The 20,583-nt window shown below is 38.7% G+C and overlaps 1 protein-coding gene across 1 annotated transcript in view; it reads left to right on the forward strand.

Annotated features, from left to right (window-relative positions):
• Positions 1–367: 367 nt before the first annotated feature.
• The window catches only part of Zbbx (zinc finger B-box domain containing), a 70,935-nt gene continuing 50,719 nt past the window's right edge, over positions 368–20,583 (forward strand). Inside the window, exons 1-6 of the mRNA XM_048345849.1 lie at positions 368–435; positions 3,386–3,499; positions 6,558–6,648; positions 11,566–11,614; positions 12,814–12,923; positions 19,280–19,375. Of these exons, the coding sequence (XP_048201806.1) occupies positions 368–435; positions 3,386–3,499; positions 6,558–6,648; positions 11,566–11,614; positions 12,814–12,923; positions 19,280–19,375 (528 nt within the window). The remainder of the gene's footprint in view (positions 436–3,385; positions 3,500–6,557; positions 6,649–11,565; positions 11,615–12,813; positions 12,924–19,279; positions 19,376–20,583) is intronic.

The following is a 20,583-nucleotide window of genomic DNA, read 5'->3' on the forward strand; positions in this document are numbered from 1 at the left end:
AAATTCTATGAGGCAATAACTAAATATATTTTTATATCTATGACCACAGGGGGAAAAAAAAACTGTAATCAATGCTTTACAATGTCTTAAACCAATGCATTCTTTACTTTAATTGCTTCACTAGTAAATTGTTAAAAAACAGATTAGTGAAATTTCAGTTCCATTTGATATATTTATTTAACTTATGACATAGTGTATTTTTGCTGTTTAACTTTTGAGCCTTTTCTTCCTAGAGTGTTTTTTTTAATGTGTGGTTTTCAACTTTAACTTGTATTGCTTTATGTGCAGAGTAATTCTTTTGTCTTTGTTATTTTTCAGAATTTTTCACAAACTAGAATAATCTGAAGTCAATATTAAGACAAGAATCATGAACACCAAAGATTTTGTAGTTATCCCATGGGGCAAGCCTGGAAATTCGGTAAAGCTAAAATATAAGTAAGTACACACACGTACAGAAAATGTATGCTTGCCTATTGCCTTATTCCTTAGGTAGAAAGAATTGACAAGTTTTCCACACATTGTAAACTATTCTTTTTGTGCAAGTCTGATGAACATTAAACTCAAAATTTCTAAATGGGTGTCTTTAGTTTCTCCATATTGTTACATTTTTAACTGTAAGATTATTTATTTACTTATTGGTGAGATTTGAACTCAGGTTCCATACCTGCTAGAAAGCATCATTAGTATCTGAGCCTTGCCTCCAGCCCTTTTTTTTTTTTTCCAGATGAGGTCTAGCATTTGTTTTTGTTTTTTTTTAATGGTTACTATTTTATTGAATTTGAGAATAGGCAAATCTGATCTATGGGAACATAAATCAGAGTAGTTTATCAGGAGTGAGGATTGGAGGTAGACTGGTAAGGACTATGAGGAATTTTTAAAAATTTCTGTATTGTTAAAGTGATGTACAGAGGGGTTATATTTTCATACACGAGGCAGTGTGTACATTTCTTATTTAACATGTTACCTCCTCCCTCATTTTTCTTCCATCTTTCCCCTTCCTTCCTCCCCCCCCCACACCATGAGGTATACAGTTAGTTGGTCTACAGCCTATAGTTTTGTAAGTATTGCTGTTGCATTGGTTCATCTTTTATACTTTGTTTCTCCATTTTGATGTTCTCCTTCCCTTCCCTAGTTCCAGCAAACATATATACAATTTCCAGGGCACCAAAATCAGTTCCAGTGACATCAGGGGTAAAGGAAATGATAGAATCCATGTTCTTTTGGGTCTGGTTCACTTCACTTAGTATGACTTTTTACCAAGTCCTTCCATTTCCTTACGAATGGGGCAATGTCATTCTTTCTGATAGAGGCATAGAATTTCATTGTGTATATGTACCATATTTTCTTGATCCACTCATCTCTTCAGGGGCATCTGGGTTGGTTCCATACTTTAGCAATGGTAAATAATGCTTCTATGAACATGAGTGTGCTGATAGCTTTAGTATGGTCTTGCTTGTATTCTTTTTTTTTTTTTTTTTTTGGCCAGTTCTGGGCCTTGGACTCAGGGCCTGAGCACTGTCCCTGGCTTCTTCCCGCTCAAGGCTAGCACTCTGCCACTTGAGCCACAGCCCCGCTTCTGGCCGTTTTCTGTATATGTGGTGCTGGGGAATCGAACCTAGGGCCTCGTGTATCCGAGGCAGGCACTCTTGCCACTAGGCTATATCCCCAGCCCGCTTGTATTCTTTTGGGTAGATGTCCAAATGTGGTGCTGCTGGGTCATAGGGGAGCTCTATGCTTAGCCTTTTGAGGAATCTCCACACTGCTTTCCAGAGTGGTTGAACAAGTTTACACTCTTACCAACAGTGTGGTAGGGTTCTTTTTTGGCCACATCCCCTCCAGCATCTGTTGTTATTAGTTTTCTTGATAATGGACATTCTTACTTGGGTGAGGTAGAATCTCAATGTGGCCCAGAAACATAACAAATCAAAGAAAGGTTGGACAAATGGGATTGAATCCAACTGGAGAGCTTCTGCATGGAAAAGGGCATAGCTTGCAAGATAAATAGAAAGCCCACAGATTGGGAGATGTTCACTGGCCATACAACAGACAAAGACCTCATATCTAAAATATATGTAGAAATCAAAAAATTAAATTTCCCCAAAACAAATCCTCAAAGAACCAACTTCCCTCTTAACAAATGGGTGAAAGACCTAAAAAGAGACTTCTCTGAAGAGGAAATGAGAATGGCCAAGAGATACATGAAGAAGTGCTCAACATCACTGGCCATAAAAGAAATGTAAATCAAAACAACATTGAGATTCTAGCATTTGTTTTTTGACAGGGCTAGTCTGAGACTGAGATTGTCTTACTTAGGCCTCCATTGTAGCTGAGATTTAAGGATTTGAACCCTCACACCTGACTTGTTTGTTTAGATAAGGGTCTCATCAAGTTTTTTAAACCATAATCCTAGCTCTTCAGAAGGATTAGATCTGAGGATCACAGTTCAAAGCCAATCTAGACAAGAAAGTGTGTGAAGCTCTTAACTCCCATCTCTTCCAACCCCACCCATACCCTCAATTTACCTGGTTCCGTTTTCACATACATATGTTGAACATTATGACTTTATTCATTCACCCTTTATCCAAATGGAGAGGTTATTCTTGATGTGGAAGGTGTATGTGTATTTTTTGACAATGAAGATGTGACGTGCATTATTTGATCCTGGGTGTATGTTTTAGCTCTTTGTGTCTGTATTGACATTCATTTACTGAGTATTAATCGATGCACACGTTGCCTATGCTGTCCTGGGGACCTGGATTGAAGAAGCTCGGGTCTTTGTTTGCCCAGTGGGTGGCACAGAGTGTGAAGTCTGATCCCAGCCACAATGGAGCACAGAGTGCGGCGTGTGTGTGTGTGTGTGTGTGTGTGTGTGTGTGTGTGTGTGTGTGTGTGTGGTGAACACGGAGCCTCAGAGAACAGGGTGCAGGCTGCAGGGGGTCGGGATGGTTCCAAGATTTATACAGAGTAGCAGAAAGTTTGGGTGATTGTTGGGTGAATTATTTGCTTTAAATCCTCTGCTTCTGGCGACTTGGATATACTAAAATCAAGAGTATGCAAATCCGAAAAGAAAATGCTCTATTTGCTTCTCATAGATACATATTTAAAGCCGGCACCTATATGAAGTGGATTACAGTTGCAAACCATCAGCAATTGAAGGTGAAATGCTTTGTGAGACTTGAAGATGTACAGTGCTTTAAGGAGAATACTCGATGAAAGATGCTAACGTCATAAACCAAACTTCTAGAAATTCCTAGAAATGGCTATTACTTAATTATCATTACTAATTTTTGATTAACTTTAAGGGTAAAAATATGATATAAAATTACTTTTTCTCTTTGGCTTTGTTTGCTTGCTGTAAACAAACATTTAAATCTCCTGTCTTCAGAAATGCTCAAGAACTGCGAATGGAGAAAGTACAGTTAGAATTGGAGAATGAAGAGATGAAAAAGACATTCCAAGAGTTTCAATCCACAAGAAGCAAAGAAAAGGAAGAAATACAGTGAGTGACATTTTTAGAGCCATTTTTATAAGAGAAGAAAATTAAAATGAGAGGAATAAGCAGAATCTTTCTTAAGATGCTAATTTAACTGTGTAGTAATTGTGCTACTTAACAGTGCTAATTCAGCTGAATTATGTAAAGAACTGATTTAAATGTTAAGATTATTGTAGCAAAATTTTTAGTGCAGGGACAGTATAATTTCCCCCCAGTGAATGGGAATATTGGATTTGACTCCCTGGCTCTGACTTTTTTTCTGTACCATTTATTTAGAGCCCACTCTAGTAAAATTTCTATGGCTTTCATTTCTCCTCAACTTTATTTGGCTTAATCCCTTCATGTTTCCCTTCTTACATCAAAGTCAATGGTTTGTAGTACAGAATATTTATGACAACAGTGCAAATTTCCTTATTTCTCAGAATACTACTATCAACAACACTTTATGTTAGGGCAGCTTTATTTAGTATAAAGAGTTTTCACTTACATACACCAGAACCAGAAGAATCTATGAGTAGGATAGAAATATTTTTAGCAAATACTAGTTAGTTGGTATTTTGTTACCGAATACTCCCAAATATCACACTTAAATATAGATTCTAATTTAACGGAGAGGTAAATGATTTAACTGTGGTTTTTTACTATAAAAGTAATTTACAAAGTGGTTTGAAGGACAATAGATCTGAGAGCAGAGTGATGGAAATGACCTCTTTTCACCCCATTTTTTTTTTCTGGCACCAACTGTAGTAGTGAAAATTCTTTGCAACACAGATGGCTCATGCTTGCACAAGTCTCTCAGTGCTCCTATGCAAGTTCAGCATATGTAACTGATGCCCATTGTGTTCTATACATGATATGGTCTCTCAATTTTGAGATAGTATGTAAATTTTGTCTTACTATGGTGCTTAGTACACTCATATCTTACTTTGTATGTTCATATCTTGCTATGTTCCTTAATTGATATTGTCACACAGTGACTTATCTCATTTCCTTGGGTCTAAATTCCATGGTCTGTGATTACTTCATCATATATTTCTCTGTATGTGTGTGCCTCTCTCTCTCTCTCTCTCTCTCTCTGTGTGTGTGTGTGAGTGTGTGTGTGTTCCACTCCCAGGACTTGAACTCTGGGCCTTGGTGGTGTCCCTGAGCTTTTGTGCTCAAGCTTAGTGCTCTACCGCTTGACCCACACTTCTACTTCTGCCTTTTTGGTAGTAAGTTGTTAATAAAAGTCTCATGGATTGTCCTGCCAAGGCTAGTTTTGAACTGCGATCCTACTATCCCAGCCTCTGGAGTAACTAGGATTGCAGGTGTGAGCCACCAGCACCTAGCTCAACATGTATTTTTGCTTACATACAAGGACATTTATGGGGATAAACTCCTCCTCAATAAATTTAAGTTAAACTGTGTGTATATCTAATACTGGGTAGACATTGAAATGTTTTCTAAATCTGCTTTAAAGATTTTTTTCAATTTTTTATTATCCAACTGATGTACAGAGAGGTTACAGTTTCATATGTTAGGCATTGGATACATTTCTTTTTTTTTTTTTTTTTTGGCCAGTCCTGGGCCTTGGACTCAGGGCCTGAGCACTGTCCCTGGCTTCTTCCTGCTCAAGGCTAGCACTCTGCCACTTGAGCCACAGCACCGCTTCTGGCCGTTTTCTGTATATGTGGTGCTGGGGAATCGAACCTAGGGCCTCATGTATCCAAGGCAGGCACTCTTGCCACTAGGCCATATCCCCAGCCCGGCATTGGATACATTTCTTGTACTGTTTGTTACCTTGTCCCTCACACCCCCCACCCTCCTCCCCCTTTCCCTTTCCCCCCCTGAGGTGTTCAGTTCACTTTCACCAAACAGTTTTGCAAGTATTGCTTTTGTAGTATTTTAATGATCTATGGAGCAGAAGAGGCCATGTTCAGTGCATTTATTGATGGTGATCTGTACATTCAATGTACTTTTGTTCTTAAAGTCAGGATCATTAGTTGTAATTCATTATGACCTGAAGAGTATCTTCTCAACAATTAGTGACCTTCCCAATATATTTATTCTAGTTTCAGTGATAAGTATTTTTAGAGTTCAATTCTTCAACAAGATTGCATGGCATACATACATTCACTTTATAAGTAGAATGTTGTTTTCTTCAAGGCATCTCATGTTACCTGTCATTCAGGAAGATAAAGTTTGTTGTTGGACTTTACAATAAATTATAACATTCCTCTATGAGTCAGAATCACCTCCCCAAATCAATTTTTCCTGGTGGCAGAAACTCTTCTGTTTTTTTTTTTTTTTCCCCAAAAGCTTATTCTAAAGCTTGACTGAGTTTTTAGAATCGTTGTGTTCTTTGCTAAAGTCGCTAAGGTCACACAGATGGCAAATGCTATATCCAAAATGAGAACCTGCCACTCAGTGGGCAGGGAGCTAGAAGCCCAGTGTTCTAATTTAGGATTTATTATTTATTAACTATATGACATTGGCCAACTTGTCTTATTACTTTTTAAATGAAAATTGGACTCTTTCTGCTGGTACTTTCAGAAAAATTCTGTGAAGCTCAGCTAAAAAATACTCTGCAAACAGTGAAAGTAAACATTGGCTCCTTTTACCCTGTGTCACTTTTTAATGGGGGAGCAGCTTTTAAGTCTTTATAAGAAATGTGTCACCAAATAGATCTGCTGACTCTCTAAGAAGGGGGAGTGGGGTTGTTTTGTTGTCTTCTTCTCTTTGCATTTGTGGATGCTTAGTTTTAAAAACTGCATATGTCTCTGTAAAGTTTCCTATTAACCTGAAAAACTATCCCCAGCCATTCTAAATGTCAAAATCAGAATTTCTTCATCTGTGTTTGGAGATTTGCCTTTTATTCATTTATCTGCAAACATCACATATATGATAGTCATATTTCAAAATGATGATATTAGATCATTATTGGTATTTTGCTTTCTTTTGGTGGTGGTTTGTTATGCTTTACCTTCTGAATTTCTATTCCCTGAAACAGTGACAGTGTATTTGTTTTCATTAAAAGGGGAAATGTTTTAGTAATCACATTTTCTTTTGTTTATGTCTGTTGAAGGTCAAGTGGATATCACTGGAAATCTGGAAAAGTGGGTAGAGTGGGCAATCAGTCACACGCAATGTCACAAAATAAAAGAAATGCAATTAAGGTAAAAAGATACTATTTGATTATCAGGCAGGTTGCAAACCAAGGAGACATAAATTACTTTTCATTGTTTGCATTTTCTTCCATACTCAGGAATCAATTTTTTCTTGTTTTAACAACTTCACAGAGTATTAGATGTTTAAATTTATTTTGTCAGTTAATATGCAGCTTTCATTATTCTAATATGTTTTTGATTTTCATTCATAAAGTTGATTTGGACTTTCTCTCCAATTCCAAACAGAAAAATTTCCATTAAATTCAATTCTGGTTTCAAATATGTACAAGGGAACTACATAATAAAAGCAAATGTGAATTTTTCTAACAAATTATAGGCTTTACTTCTAACTTGGTATCATTTCACATATGTTTAGTTCTTTCATATCCTTCATGACATATAATTATTCATATAGTGCTACTTCCATGTGTGATATGAAAGAGAAAATTGCATTCAATTTTGAACTATCCATTTGCTTTATCTTTACTGTGTATTGTAAACTATAACATTGCATTGTATTTAATATTAACACCAGCTAAAGGGTATATATATATATATATATATATATATAATAAAACTAGTTTCTGTATCCTTTAGTGCAAGTCTTGTGGCTTTGAAGTTTTAACACACATACATACACACACACACAGTTAAAATTTATTGTCTCAACTGACATCTAGAAACTTCTTGTTTGGCAATTCTAAATATTTTAGCTTCAAAAAAATTTATTTTATAGTGTCATTCTCTTAATGAGTTTCTTTAATTGAGTTAAAGCTTTATAGTCCACTTTAAGTTTTCATTATCTTTTGGAGGAGTGGCCCATGTTTCAGAGGTTATTATAAATGTATTAAAAATGCTGGCTGTGGGCTGGGGATATAGCCTAGTGGCAAGAGTGCCTGCCTCGGATACACGAGGCCCTAGGTTCGATTCCCCAGCACCACATATACAGAAAACGGCCAGAAGCGGCGCTGTGGCTCAAGTGGCAGAGTGCTAGCCTTGAGCGGGAAGAAGCCAGGGACAGTGCTCAGGCCCTGAGTCCAAGGCCCAGGACTGGCCCAAAAAAAAAAAAAATGCTGGCTGTGATGATTGAGCTGGTAATTTGGTTTTACACATAATAATGTTTATAAAATGGTGTTTTAGACTTGTAGTGAGGTATCTTTGTTCTCAAGGAGACTCTCTTCTAATGTAAATAACAAGGTGCCTCAAAATACTTCTTTATTAAAGTCAATAAACACTTCTGTAATCAACTCCATGTATGAGGAATAAAGTCTTTGAGAAGTAATATTTGGGTTCTACAGAGTTGAGAGTTTACTGGGTATATTTTTAAGTGGGAAAAAGAAGAGGAAATCAAAATCCCTCTTGCCACAATCAGAATTAAGGAGGGCGATGACTAAATTAGGTCTGACACATGTTGGTACATTGGGTGCCATTTTTATACCAGTCAGGTATTGATTTGGGTTTTTCTTTTCATGTACCTAAGTATTTATGACTTATTTCATTCCTGAGAGGCAATGTGTTGGTCTATGAATTCTTCTATATATTATTCAGATAAAGTAACTTGATATCAACTTGATGTCAAGTAACTTGACCTTGTTCTTGGTCAGATATCAGAGTGAAGGCCTGGGTTGGGTTTATTCTAAGATAATGGGTAAGGATATCTTGTACATTGCAAGAATGTGGAAAAGGAAAATATACAGGAGGCAAGTTTGGAAAACACGGGCCAGTAAGTGTTGTCTAATACCTGGTTCATTGAGAAGTATTTGTTGTGTATCTGTGTAGACCAGTGTTATTCATGGAGATGTTTTATACTGCCCAGGGATTGAAGATACACTCAGTTCTTATCAGTGAGCCAGGCCTTTTTGAAAACTTAAGTACAGACCAGAAATGTCATTACCTTCTTTGACACCTCCCATGACAAAGAATCATTTAGTACAGAAGGGAAGTGTGCTGAGGTCAGGAGAGCCTGAATTAGAGTCTGTAGATTGAAATGATTACTTGTATAATTCGATTTGTAATCTCGGGCAAGTCTTTTAATCTCTGATCCTCTTTTACCATTGGTGGTTAAACACTAGGTACTGTTGCTTAGAAATCATAACAAAGTCTCTATGAAAAATGAGAATACTAAAATAACTGATTGGATCAAACAACTCATTGGACGAATACACTCGATCTGATAATGACTAGCTCATCCTTTAGTTGGAAAGAGTGGGTGTCAGGAATAAAATCAACTGTGGTGGTGAACACAGGAGCAAACATTGACCTTTTGAAGTTTTAAGAGATTCTATGTTCCACTTTCCTATGTGAATTTTAGGACTGGGGAAATGAACTACTTTCAAGGAAATAGAGGAAGGATTGAAGCTACAGAGGTTCCAGTTGCTACTATGGTCTTTGAGTAGTTGACTTATTAAAAGAAATCCTCTGAGTTGAGGATGATGGAAGGAAAAGAAAACATGTAGAAATTTACATATCTGTCTCTATCATCTCTCTCTCTCTCTCTCTCTCTCTCTCTCTCTCTCTCTCTCTCCCTATCTATCATCTACCATCTATAGAGAGAGGTTGATTACAATAGGAGGTCAAATTAGATGCCATGGAATGTTACAACAGGAAAGTCATAACAGGTAACATCTGCCCAGTGGAAGGAAAGGCTCTGAGAAGAGAGAACTGGGGATACCACTGTGGGCATCGGGGCTGGCGGTTAGGAGGAGCAAGGAGTGGATGATCTCCAGCGGTTATCGGCTATCTGCATGGCTTTGTAGGAAACCCACGGTGTTATTTCATCACAATCGTGGGTAGACAGGGGCGGTCCAGGAGGGAGAGGAGGAAGGGGATGAAGGTTAGCACCGAGAAACTGTGAATCAGGGAGCGTGAAGGTGTGTCGTTCAGAGGCTGCTGGGGTGCCAGATTTGGTCACAATGGTGCCCGTTGGGCTGAAGAGGCTTTCAGAGGCTCCCAGGCGCAGCATGGCGAAGGTCTGCGCCTCCAGGTCGCCAGGAAAGCAGGGGCGGTGAGGAAACGCATCGGGTGCCTGGCGTCCTCAGTGCAGGGCCCTGGCGATCCCCTGTAGGTGACCTTGCTGGATGATGAGCTTGGGGCACCTTGCGGGGCCGTGGCTCCCAGGAGCGGATCCGGAGACCTTCGTTGTTCTCCTGTCCTGGTGAGAGCAGGCAAGGGGACTCACTTATCTGGACCACGCTTTGCAGAAAGTCATGTCCAGTGTGGGGCGGCATGGTGGAAAGGAACGATTTAATGTGCAGGGTAGTCGAATGCACATTTGATAAGGTTCTACGGAATTGTGGGGGAGCCTGGATGCAAAGACCGTCTAGAGGACGCGGCAGAGGTCCAGGCGGCCAACAGGGCGGGAGGGAGAGCATAGGCCCAGTGGCCCGCAGTGGACTCCGTGGACGCTGCCCTTGCGCATGGGCCAGTGGGCCGTGATGGGCAGCGAGGTTTGGGGCTGAGTGCCCCGTGGTCCTCACGGATTGGATAAGCACGAGTGCGCGCGTGTCACGTGGCTCTAACCCACCCCATTCCAACACCCAGCTTTTTCTGAAATAGTCAGATTTCCACTTTAAGGAGGAAATTCTCTCTCCCCAACCCCCACTTCAAAATAGCCCCTGGCTGCTTGCTCACTGAATCATTTTCAGGCAATTTGAATAAATTGAAACAAATATAACTCCATTCATAGAACAGTCAAAAAAAATCAGGGTAAAGGAAAAAAAATTATCACGTTTCTTGCATAGTGGTTCTATTTGGCTTTCAGTTATCTGTCCGTTCTGTGCAAGTAGCTTAGATCTCTGGCGCATTGCTATCCAGATGAGTCATTAAGGTAACCAGATCAGACAATTTGGTGATGAAAAAAAAATTTGAGATTAAATTGTGTCACTGGGATAATATTCCCAATTTACAAACAAAGGAGAAAGTGTGAGTCCTCTGAAAGTTGATTACTTGCATCTCATTTTCTTTTCTGCTGTGTTTGGGACGGAAAACATCTGAGCAGCTATTTCACAGAATATGGACAATAAGTATCATTTTCAAGCAACGCCACAGAGAATAATTAGGCTTAAATTTTCAAAGTGACTACAGTCAGTACAGCCAGAGATAGAGGCTGCCATTGTTCTCAGAACCTCATAGGCAAATTGGGCAACTGAGCATACACACTGCAAATTGGAAACAGTGTGTGAACTGACAGTGCTTGTATAAATGCACCCTGGATCGCTGCTTGTTTGTGGATTTTACATGTTGGTTTTAACAAGACCAGGGAGAATATGTTCAGCTAGCAGGTCTGTTTGGTTTCCTAAAATGTTCAGATCTGAGAATTTTAAATGACTATATCTAGAAGTGAACCATATGTATATATATGCATATATACATGTTAATAAGAGGAAAGTCAGGTCTCAAAAATAATATTTGAAGGTGAAGACCATGATGTGAAAGCATGCGGTTCTCCAAATTTGGCACATAAGAGAATAATACTTGTTTCTAGAGTTGTGTAAGCAGAATAGCTCAGTCAGAATTCAGCTCAGACTCAGTCTGTACAAATACTGGGCTTTGCATGCTTTCCAAAGAGGAGAAATGGAAAGAATTCATTCAGCCCTACAGCACTGTGAATGCTTGCAGTCCTTTGAAAGATCATTTAATGATCATCTATAATGGTTTGTGTTTTAAAGATTAATTTCTGATATATTTTTAAAAACTGGCTTATATGTATTGTATTTACATTTGCTTTTTCTTTTCAGTCAAATTTTAATTAAGTTTATGTGTACTTTAGTAATGATCTCCTACTAGTTTTATATTATTCTTTCACAAATTTTGGCACAAGATGTACCTCAATGCTACAGTTTTCTTATGCTTTTGTTAGAGATTTAATTAAAATTTCTTTAAACAAGAGAATCGATACCTGACAAATAATATCTATTTCATTCATAGTTTCCTGGTGGAAAACTGAAATTAAAACTACTGAAGCACGAGAGTAAAGGTAAACAGTTTATGTCTATATTACTGGTTGAAAAGTATGTGGTTCAACGTTCTTCGATTTCTTCTGAATTACATGCAGAGTTAGAGTGCCAGCCTTCTCTATATAGCAGAAGGGCCCTTAACCAGCACTTTCCTCCTTCCCTACTTTCCTTCGTGTCTCTCCCTCCCTGTCAGGAGCAGGCATGAAATCAGGACCTTTTGCTCTCACTCAGCTTTATCACTTACTGGTGTTCTACCATTGAGCCACACCTCCAATGCAGCTTTTTGTTGATTGATTGGAGGTAGAATCTCTTCAACATTTCTGCTGGCTTCTAATCGAGATGATCAGTTCAAAGAAACCTAAATAGATTACAGGCAAGAGCCACGCACACCAGTGACATTTTGATTTTCAAAATTAGTTTTATTTAGTCATTTTTGGAGGTCTGGTTATGTGGCAAAAATACTACCTTACAATGTAATTGTAATAACACATCTTATAGGTGAGGGATTTCAACGCATTGTTCCTTGAATTGTGTTGATATATTATTCAAACCATTGAGAATATTTAACAATATGGAATGGTAAATCATACTATTTCAGGAAATTAAAATAACATTGAAAAATTGCTTTATATTTAATACCATAATTTCAAATTGTAAAGAAAAAAAATCATGGTTTTGGATTTGTAATAATTCCAGAGGATATAAGCTATTTTTCCTGGAGGATAAAGAAGTTCCACTTTGAATGATTCACATAGTTTGGTACAATGAGTTATAGAAATATAAATACAATATTTACATAATATACATTATATACAAACTTTCATGTATTTTTGTATGAATGTATACACATATATATGTATATATGCACATACATATATTATTATATATGTATAAAACTATACTTAAGATTCTACCCAGATATGGGAAAGCATCACAGGAATTTGTCAAGTATAAGATTTTTAGTGCTTTGTAGTTTAAAATGCTCACCGCACTATAGTTTTGAGCAGTGGATGTGGCGGCTGTATGTGGTCTTGGGCCCGGGAGTGCTCCAATAGGCTGCTATGAGAATTACAGTAAAATGATCATCAGATTTGCCTACCTATCATTCTCACAGAGTATCAAATACTGGTAATTTTGAAATGTTTACAGTTCCCTGACTGAATCAGAAAACTAAGCATCATATTTAATAGTGATTGGTCTGACATGCTTTTCCTTTCAGAGACAGTGAGACCGCCAGTTAAGTACAAAATGGCAAATTCTCCTGGAAGTGAAAAACCCAAGACAAAAGGGAAGATTTGTGGACAGTGTGAGAAAAAAGCTGCTCTCCTAGTACGTACTCTATGGTAAAAATATACATGAAATTTCCATGGCCTTACCCACCTTTCCCAACATAATTTATCTCCATCCCCAGCCATCTCTTATTCTTATGACTATGTGCTTTCTAAAATGGATGTCTGACCTTACTTGCTGAATTACATTCTCTCCTTCCTTCCTTCCTTCCTTCCTTCCTTCCTTCCTTCCTTCCTTCCTTCCTTCCTTCCTCTCCACCTCCCTCCCTCCCTCCCTCCCTCCCTCCCTCCCTCCCTCCCTCTCCACCTCCCTCCCTCCCTTCCTTCTTTCCTTTCTTTTTTGGTAGTGCTCATGCAAGTGCAAGGCACTTGATGCAATTGAATTATTTGCTCAGCTCTCACTCTACAATTTGAGCTATACCTTCAGACTAGCTGTTGGTGGTTTTATGGAGATAAAGCCTAGTAGAATTTTTCTGCCTTGAAATGCAATCCTGTGAATCTTAGCCTCTAGCATATCCAGGATTACAAATGTGACCACTGGCTCTCAGCTTGCATCCTTTTATTCTTCTGTAAAGATTCCACTTTCTCTAGTGACTTCCCTTCTTCCAGCCATACCTGTCAACCCAAGCATGCAACAATGTCTACCATCTAAAGTCAAAACTCAAACTAAACAACAAAATTCTTTTAGATCTCCAAATCTCCCTCCTCACTCTGTTTTAACAAACCCCAGTGGGAAATTGCCTTTTCTTGCTCGCTATCATACTCTCTTCTTTTTGTTCACCATTCTGGTGAACAGATGCCTTTTGAAAGACTATGTCAAGATACAGAATGGTATTTAACCGCAGAAAATGCCGCTTCCAATCTATAACCAACACACATGACCTGCTGGTCTTCTTTCAAACCACAGATTCAGTACTGTCTATTCTTTCACTTTATATAAAGTGAACACACACACACACACACAGATACACACACATTAATCACCTCTTGGCCTTATTTCCTCCATATGGTTAGTAATCCATGCTGTTAAATTTATTTTTAATTTGTTTCTTTCTATTACTAAGTACACTTCATGGTATGGCGATACCACAATTTGTTTATCCAGTCTTGTGCTGAATGTCATTTGAGTTATATAGATTTTATTGCTTATGTTCTCTGAAAAGCTATTAACTGAAATTGAAATAAAACAGGTAAAGTCCTTTTTCATGATTCTCTTTTCATTGGTACAGTATTTTGAACACTCAAATAATTGCGTATTGGGTACACAGTCACTCAAAAGACTGAGATCTCAGGATTGCAGTTTGGGAACATGGCCTAGTGGCAAAGGGTGCTTGCCTTGTATACATGAAGCCCTGTGTTCAATTCCTCAGCACCACATATATATTAAAAGGCCAGACGTGGCACTTGGCTCAAGTGGTAGAGTACTAGCCTTGAGTAAAAAGAAGCCAGGGACAGTGCTCAGGCCCTGAGTCCAAGGCCCAGGACTGTCAAAAAAAAAAAAAAAAAGAACTCCATGCTCTGAATTAAAGCCCAAGTTCCTGGCATACTTTCACTTCAGGCTTTTGGTTGGTTAATTTAAGATAAGAATCTTTCAGATTTTTTCTGCTTCAAAGTGGGCTACTCAGTCTCCTGATCAACTTTTGTTCAGGATTTGTGCATCTGTATTTATCAAAGATAAATTGTTTGTTGTGACCATGTTAAGCTTTAGTATTAGGTTACCACTGGCCTCATAAAATAAGTGTATTTATTTGAGTCTTTTTCTTCTTAGTTGAGCTAGGCATTGCTTGAAGGCTATGGTACATATAGTGTGTTGTAAATAGGGCTTGAGCTGGAAATAAAGAATTCATTTTTTTTTTTTTTAGAGAAAAGTAAAGTAAGACAGAATTGCAGATAGGAGACATATGTCTTGTCTGGAAGCAGATGAGAGTGACAATCATCTAATAACTGGGTTGCTTGAAAATTGTTAGATGCAGCGGCTGGGATTTAGATCCTAAATATTCCTGAAGAATTTTATTAAGATTCTCTCTCTCTCTCCATATCATTATATATGTATACACACATACACACGCTACATGTTATTGGCCTATCTTAAGTGTGAACACAGATTTCACTATGGCATTTCCACACAATCATATATATGTACTTTAATCACTGGCCCTACCTCAATTACTCTTTTCTTTCTTTCTTTTTTCCATTTGCTTTTTTCTTTTCTCTTTGTGCTGTGATTAAGGCTTGAACTCTGGGCCCCATGACCTTGCGTGATTTTTTTTTCACAATTGACCTGCTACCTCTTGAGCCCTACCTCCAGTCTAGCTTTTTGCTAGTTAATCACAGATGGAAATTTTCAGACTTTTCTACTTTAGCTGACTTTGTTCTGAAATTCTCTGAAGCTCAGCCTCCAGAGTAGCTAGGATTATAGACAAGACAGTCTCTGGTGCCCAGATCAAAACTTTTCCCTTACAACCCTCTCCCTCTCAAACAAGGATTTTCTTTGAGATGAAATGAAAACCAAGTTTCATAATAGCTGTCAAAAACATAATAAACTATTTCAAATGTAGGTTAGGGTGAAGTAAAGCACCGTCATGTTATATTACGTTTAGTTCTTAGCTTCTAGCGTTGCGTCTAACATTGCTGGGTGGATAGTAGGAATATATTTTCTTTTCTTTTCCTGTCCTTCCTTGGGGAAAAATGGCACACAGGAGATCACAGTTAAAAAATCATATTTTGAAAGCTTCAGTCTCAATTTTTCCTATTAATGATTATATGATCTCAGCAAATCATAATTCTAGCGAGGTTTTCTCATCTCTAAAACAAGATCATAAGATCAACATCATTCTGAAATAATAATAATAATGATCTAACATGTCTGAAGTAATTGGCATGGCTGGGACTCAGAGAAGAGACAATAGTGTTTGTTAGTACAATGCAAGGCAATGTGCCACAGGACTTGGTGACGGAAGGTCATATTTTGGTGACAAAGACAAGTTTCAAATCTTCCCAACTGCTTCTTTTTAAAATTGAAGTGGATTTAGGCTATTTTTACATACCTAAAGTGAAAGCAATAGCATAAGACTGTATACTTATTTGGCCTACATGGAAAATTTAAACTCAAATGGGTTTTGAAATTGTGGTACAACCACTGTGCCATTCCTGGGGTTAACGATGCACGTGCTAACGTTGAGCTCCGTGTTCTCGTCTTGAAGATGCATATGTGTTGGGGACGCGTCCTTCTCAATGATGTCTGTGTTTTCCTGCCAGTGTTACAAGGCTGCTTAAGATCTTTCCATTTCGCAATCATTTCAACCCCACTGAAATCCAAATATGCTTGTATAACCAAATATGGAAGAAAGCTTACTCTGCAACTCTAGTTTTGCTCTTCCAGCCTACAAAGATGTGCTTGGCTTACTTTCATTTAAGATCTGTTAACAAATACTTGCCTTAGAATTATATGCTGGAATGCATTTTATATTACACTAGATTACAGAAAAGGCCAAAGATGAGACATTCACTAAAAATTAGAAGGTATCTAAAAAGAAAATGATGCAGAACACATTTTGAAATCTATATTAATGTAGTAGTACTACCATATGTGAAATCACAGATTTTAAATTTATGCTGCACTTAAAATTGTGAAAGTAGGACGATGCTACCGTGATTGCCTAAGACCTTGTAGCTCTTGAAATGAGATCGCATGCTAGACCTAATGTTTATTTTTCTTCTATTTAAGTAACAGATTCGGTTTTATATAGTTAATCATATTTGAAGAGTATGCTTTAGGATTGTGATAAAATATTAGGCCATTCAGTTATTTGAAATACTGCATTTTACTTTAAGCAGGTTTTAGCAAGGTTTTCCCAGTAAGTGGTTAGTGGTTGTGTTAATGATTATTAATGTATCCTATAGTTAAAAGCTTGAGGTCTGAGTGAGAGGAGCGTTCAATTTCTGTCTCCATCATTAGAATGGCATGGGTGACTGTGGACAAATTCTCAATTACTGAGTTCCTTTTTACCTTGAACTCACAACGTGGAGATGTCATTGTTCATCCAACCTTACAGGGCTGCTTGTGAAGACTAAGTAAAATGGAACTTATGGAAGCCTCTAGATCACTGAGTTGCTATTCATGAAAAGTTGAGGATAGGCCAGGTGCCAGTGGCTCATGCTTGCTAGCCTCAGAAGGCGGAGACCTGAAGATCATGGTTCAAAGCCAGCTGGAACAGAAAAGTCCACGAGACTCTTTTCTCTAATAAAAATAAAAAAATCACAGCGAGAGCCAACCTGAGTGAGTGTGTTCAGTAATGTCACTCAGGCCTTGAATTTAAGCTCCAGGAAAGGGGGGGGGGGCGCGTAGAAAGGAAAAGAGCTCAGGATATTGCAAGTATTATTTTATTTTAACTCACCTTTGTTAGCTTCAATTTAGCACATTAAATGTCTTCCATCTTCATTTTCTTTATAATGTGTTCTCAGTTTATATTTGATAAACTTGTCTAACTATTGGACATGACCCGGTCATCACGTTAGGGCTTTCGGTGTCATTTTAAAATTAGAAGACTTCAAGTCTTCTGGGAGAGATTACACACTCCATAATCCCTGGTAACGGGGAAGCTGAGAGTGTAGGATCATGGTTGGAGGTCAGCCAAAAAGCTAGAGTAGACCTCGGGGGGAGGGGTACCCCTCTGGTCCCAGGCCAGGGCCGAACCTGCGGCTGGGAGAAGAGCCTTGCAGGCTGGAAGGTTCTCCACACCCCCACGGGGAATATGGCCTCTCAGGAGCTCCACTTGGGGGTCTCCCCCACAACAGGAAGCCCGCAGGAGAGGGGCCCCAGCTTCAATGGTGGGCAGGAAGAACTGGAGTCCTTCAAACAAAATTAAGCCACAAACAAACACCACACACACACACACACACACACACACACACACACACACACACACACACACACACACACACGACAAAACCTGGCTGCAGGCCAGCCTAGCAGCTCAACAACCTTAGTTCAAATCCTCGATTTCTGTACCCACACTATCACTGTATCTTATCTGATTACACTGGAAACTGTATATAGTGGTATTAGAACTAGGGAAGTGAAAGGGAATATCAAAATCGAGAGACACAGGATAAAAAGACTAACAACCCCAAAAGCAACACTTGCAAAACCATTTGGTGTAAACCAACTGAAAAGTCATGGGAGGGAGAGGGAAAGCGGGAGGGGGAGTGGGGAATGAAGGAGGAGGTAACATATAGTACAGGAAATGTACCCAAGGCCTATGGTATGAAACTGTAACCTCTCTGTACATCACTTTGACAATTAAAAAAAAAATACTGACTTTCCTGTTGGGTTTACAGCCAGAGTTGAGTCTTCTTCCTTTTATCTGACACATCCCTGCACAAAAAGGAAATAAAGTGGAGAATGGGCAGCTGGGGCGGAGGGGGGGGGGGAGAGGGGGGCCTCTGACAGGATAGGGAAGAGGGGCACAGAGCAACGCGCTCCTTTCAAGTCTTCCAGACTCTCTCCCCAACCCCTCTGCGTCCTTCATGCACCTGCGCACTGGGGAGATGAGCTCAGAACCCTTTCCTAGCTGTTTATGCTGCTGGCAGTGGGGTTGCTACAAGGTAGAAAAGCGCAGTGGTAACTTATCTGTAGTTCAAAAAAAGAGTTGTCTTCTCCGACCCCCCCCCCCCCCAAACACTCAGTCATGTTTGAGCCAAGTTAGGTACAGATGTGTTTCACTTTTGAAGACCTTACACCTGAAAACATTATCTGTGTCATTTAAAATTACATTTTGACACCATGGAGAATTGGGAAGTCATTTTATTATTTAAAAGCTATGTGGACATTGGGATACAGTTCTTTTCTTTTTCCCTCATAAAGTTCCCTCCAAAGTTCCTTTGGAAACTTTTCTAAAGAGTACTTTAGAAACTGTATTGTGAGAATCAATCTCTTTCGTGCAAGTGTCTGGTTACATATTTGGTTTAAAATTAACTGTGTCATTAAATGCTCACGTAAGTCAATAAAGTCATTAAAATAAATATATGAAATAAGCAATAATATGATTTTTCTTTTTTGCCTGTGAAATAAGGCTGCTTTTTTAAAATCAGGTCAAAAAGTTTGAAGTGAATCTACTGGCTGTTTTTCATCTTAATTAGAAACCCTACATCCATACATGAACCTACCTTGCAGCTATGGCATTTATTTTATGGAAGTAATTAAGTGTTTACACTTTAGTTGTCCTGAAAGGTTGAAATCTTTGTGATTTTTTTTTGGGGGGGGTCTGCTTTGTCCTAATGACCTGTAGGTAATCTATGTGGGACACGAGCATGGGAAGGATGAAATAGCAGTTAAACTTTTTGCAACATCACAGTGTCATTCTTGTCGTCATACATGTACCATGTTCTTTTAAGGTATGCCTTGAATGTGGCGAAGAATATTGCACAAGCTGCTTTGCTAAAATTCACCAGAAGGGGGCACTCAAGCTCCACAGAACAACACTTTTACAGGTAGGCCTTTCTACACTGTTTTACTGCAGTGTATTTATAATACGTTTGAACATAAAGGCATTTAAAACAGTTTTGAGAATACTGGATGATTTATACTCGTTTCTAAAATTCTATAGTGTACAGACAGTCGTGACATATATCTTAAACTTATTTAATTGAGCGCTAATCAAGATTCTATTTTGCTATTTAAACGGTTTTAATATAGGTCCTAAAAACACTTTGGCTTGATTAGAATCTTTAGATTATGCATTCTACCTGTACACTTGACATTTAAAATTGGGCAATTTTTCTATCCATTGTGGTTTTAAATGAACACATGGCTTATTTTACAAATCATTTCTACCTAGTTTATTAGTAAAAATCTCTTGTGTTATTTCATGCATATTGTAAAGTATTTTATCTTTGTCATTACATTTTGACATCCTTAAAGAGGAGAGTTTGTCTCACAAGCTCCACTTTGCTTTTCATGTATTAGGAACTTTTATTTTTTCCTATGTTCTTGTCTTTGTTTTGCCCGTTTTTCTAATCTTAATCAAGTCTTTTAAATGCCAGTCCAATGGAAATCTGAATTGCTCAACAATAACTTCTGTTCGGTATAGAGATGACATTTAATGATTGATGCATTGATATGTCATCTATTTAATTCCTTTTGTTCAGTAATTTACTCAACATATATTCTTTTTTTTTGGCCAGTCCTGGGCCTTGAACTCAGGGCCTGAGCACTGTCCCTGGCTTCCTTTTGTTCAAGGCTAGCACTCTGCCACTTGAGCCACAGTGCCATTTCTGGCTTTTTCTATATATGTGGTGCTGAGGAATGGAACCCAGGGCTTCATGTATACGAGGCGAGCACTCTTGCCACTAGGCCATATTTCCAGGCCTTCACTGTGTATTCTTTTTTTTTTTTTTTTTGGCCAGTCCTGGGCCTTGGACTCTGGGCCTGAGCACTGTCCCTGGCTTCTTCCCGCTCAAGGCTAGCACTCCGCCACTTGAGCCACAGCGCCGCTTCTGGCCGTTTTCTGTATATGTGGTGCTGGGGAATCGAACCTAGGGCCTCGTGTATCCGAGGCAGGCACTCTTGCCACTAGGCTATATCCCCAGTCCCCACTGTGTATTCTTGAGCGCTGTCTGGCAGCAGGACCAGCTGCTTCATAAAGACGCCTACTTTGAGGATCCTGCTCTTAAGGTCTTGGAGATAAAGGCAAGCAGGG

The sequence above is a fragment of the Perognathus longimembris genome, chromosome 5 (genome assembly GCF_023159225.1).
Source record: "Perognathus longimembris pacificus isolate PPM17 chromosome 5, ASM2315922v1, whole genome shotgun sequence".
Taxonomy (NCBI): domain Eukaryota; kingdom Metazoa; phylum Chordata; class Mammalia; order Rodentia; family Heteromyidae; genus Perognathus; species Perognathus longimembris.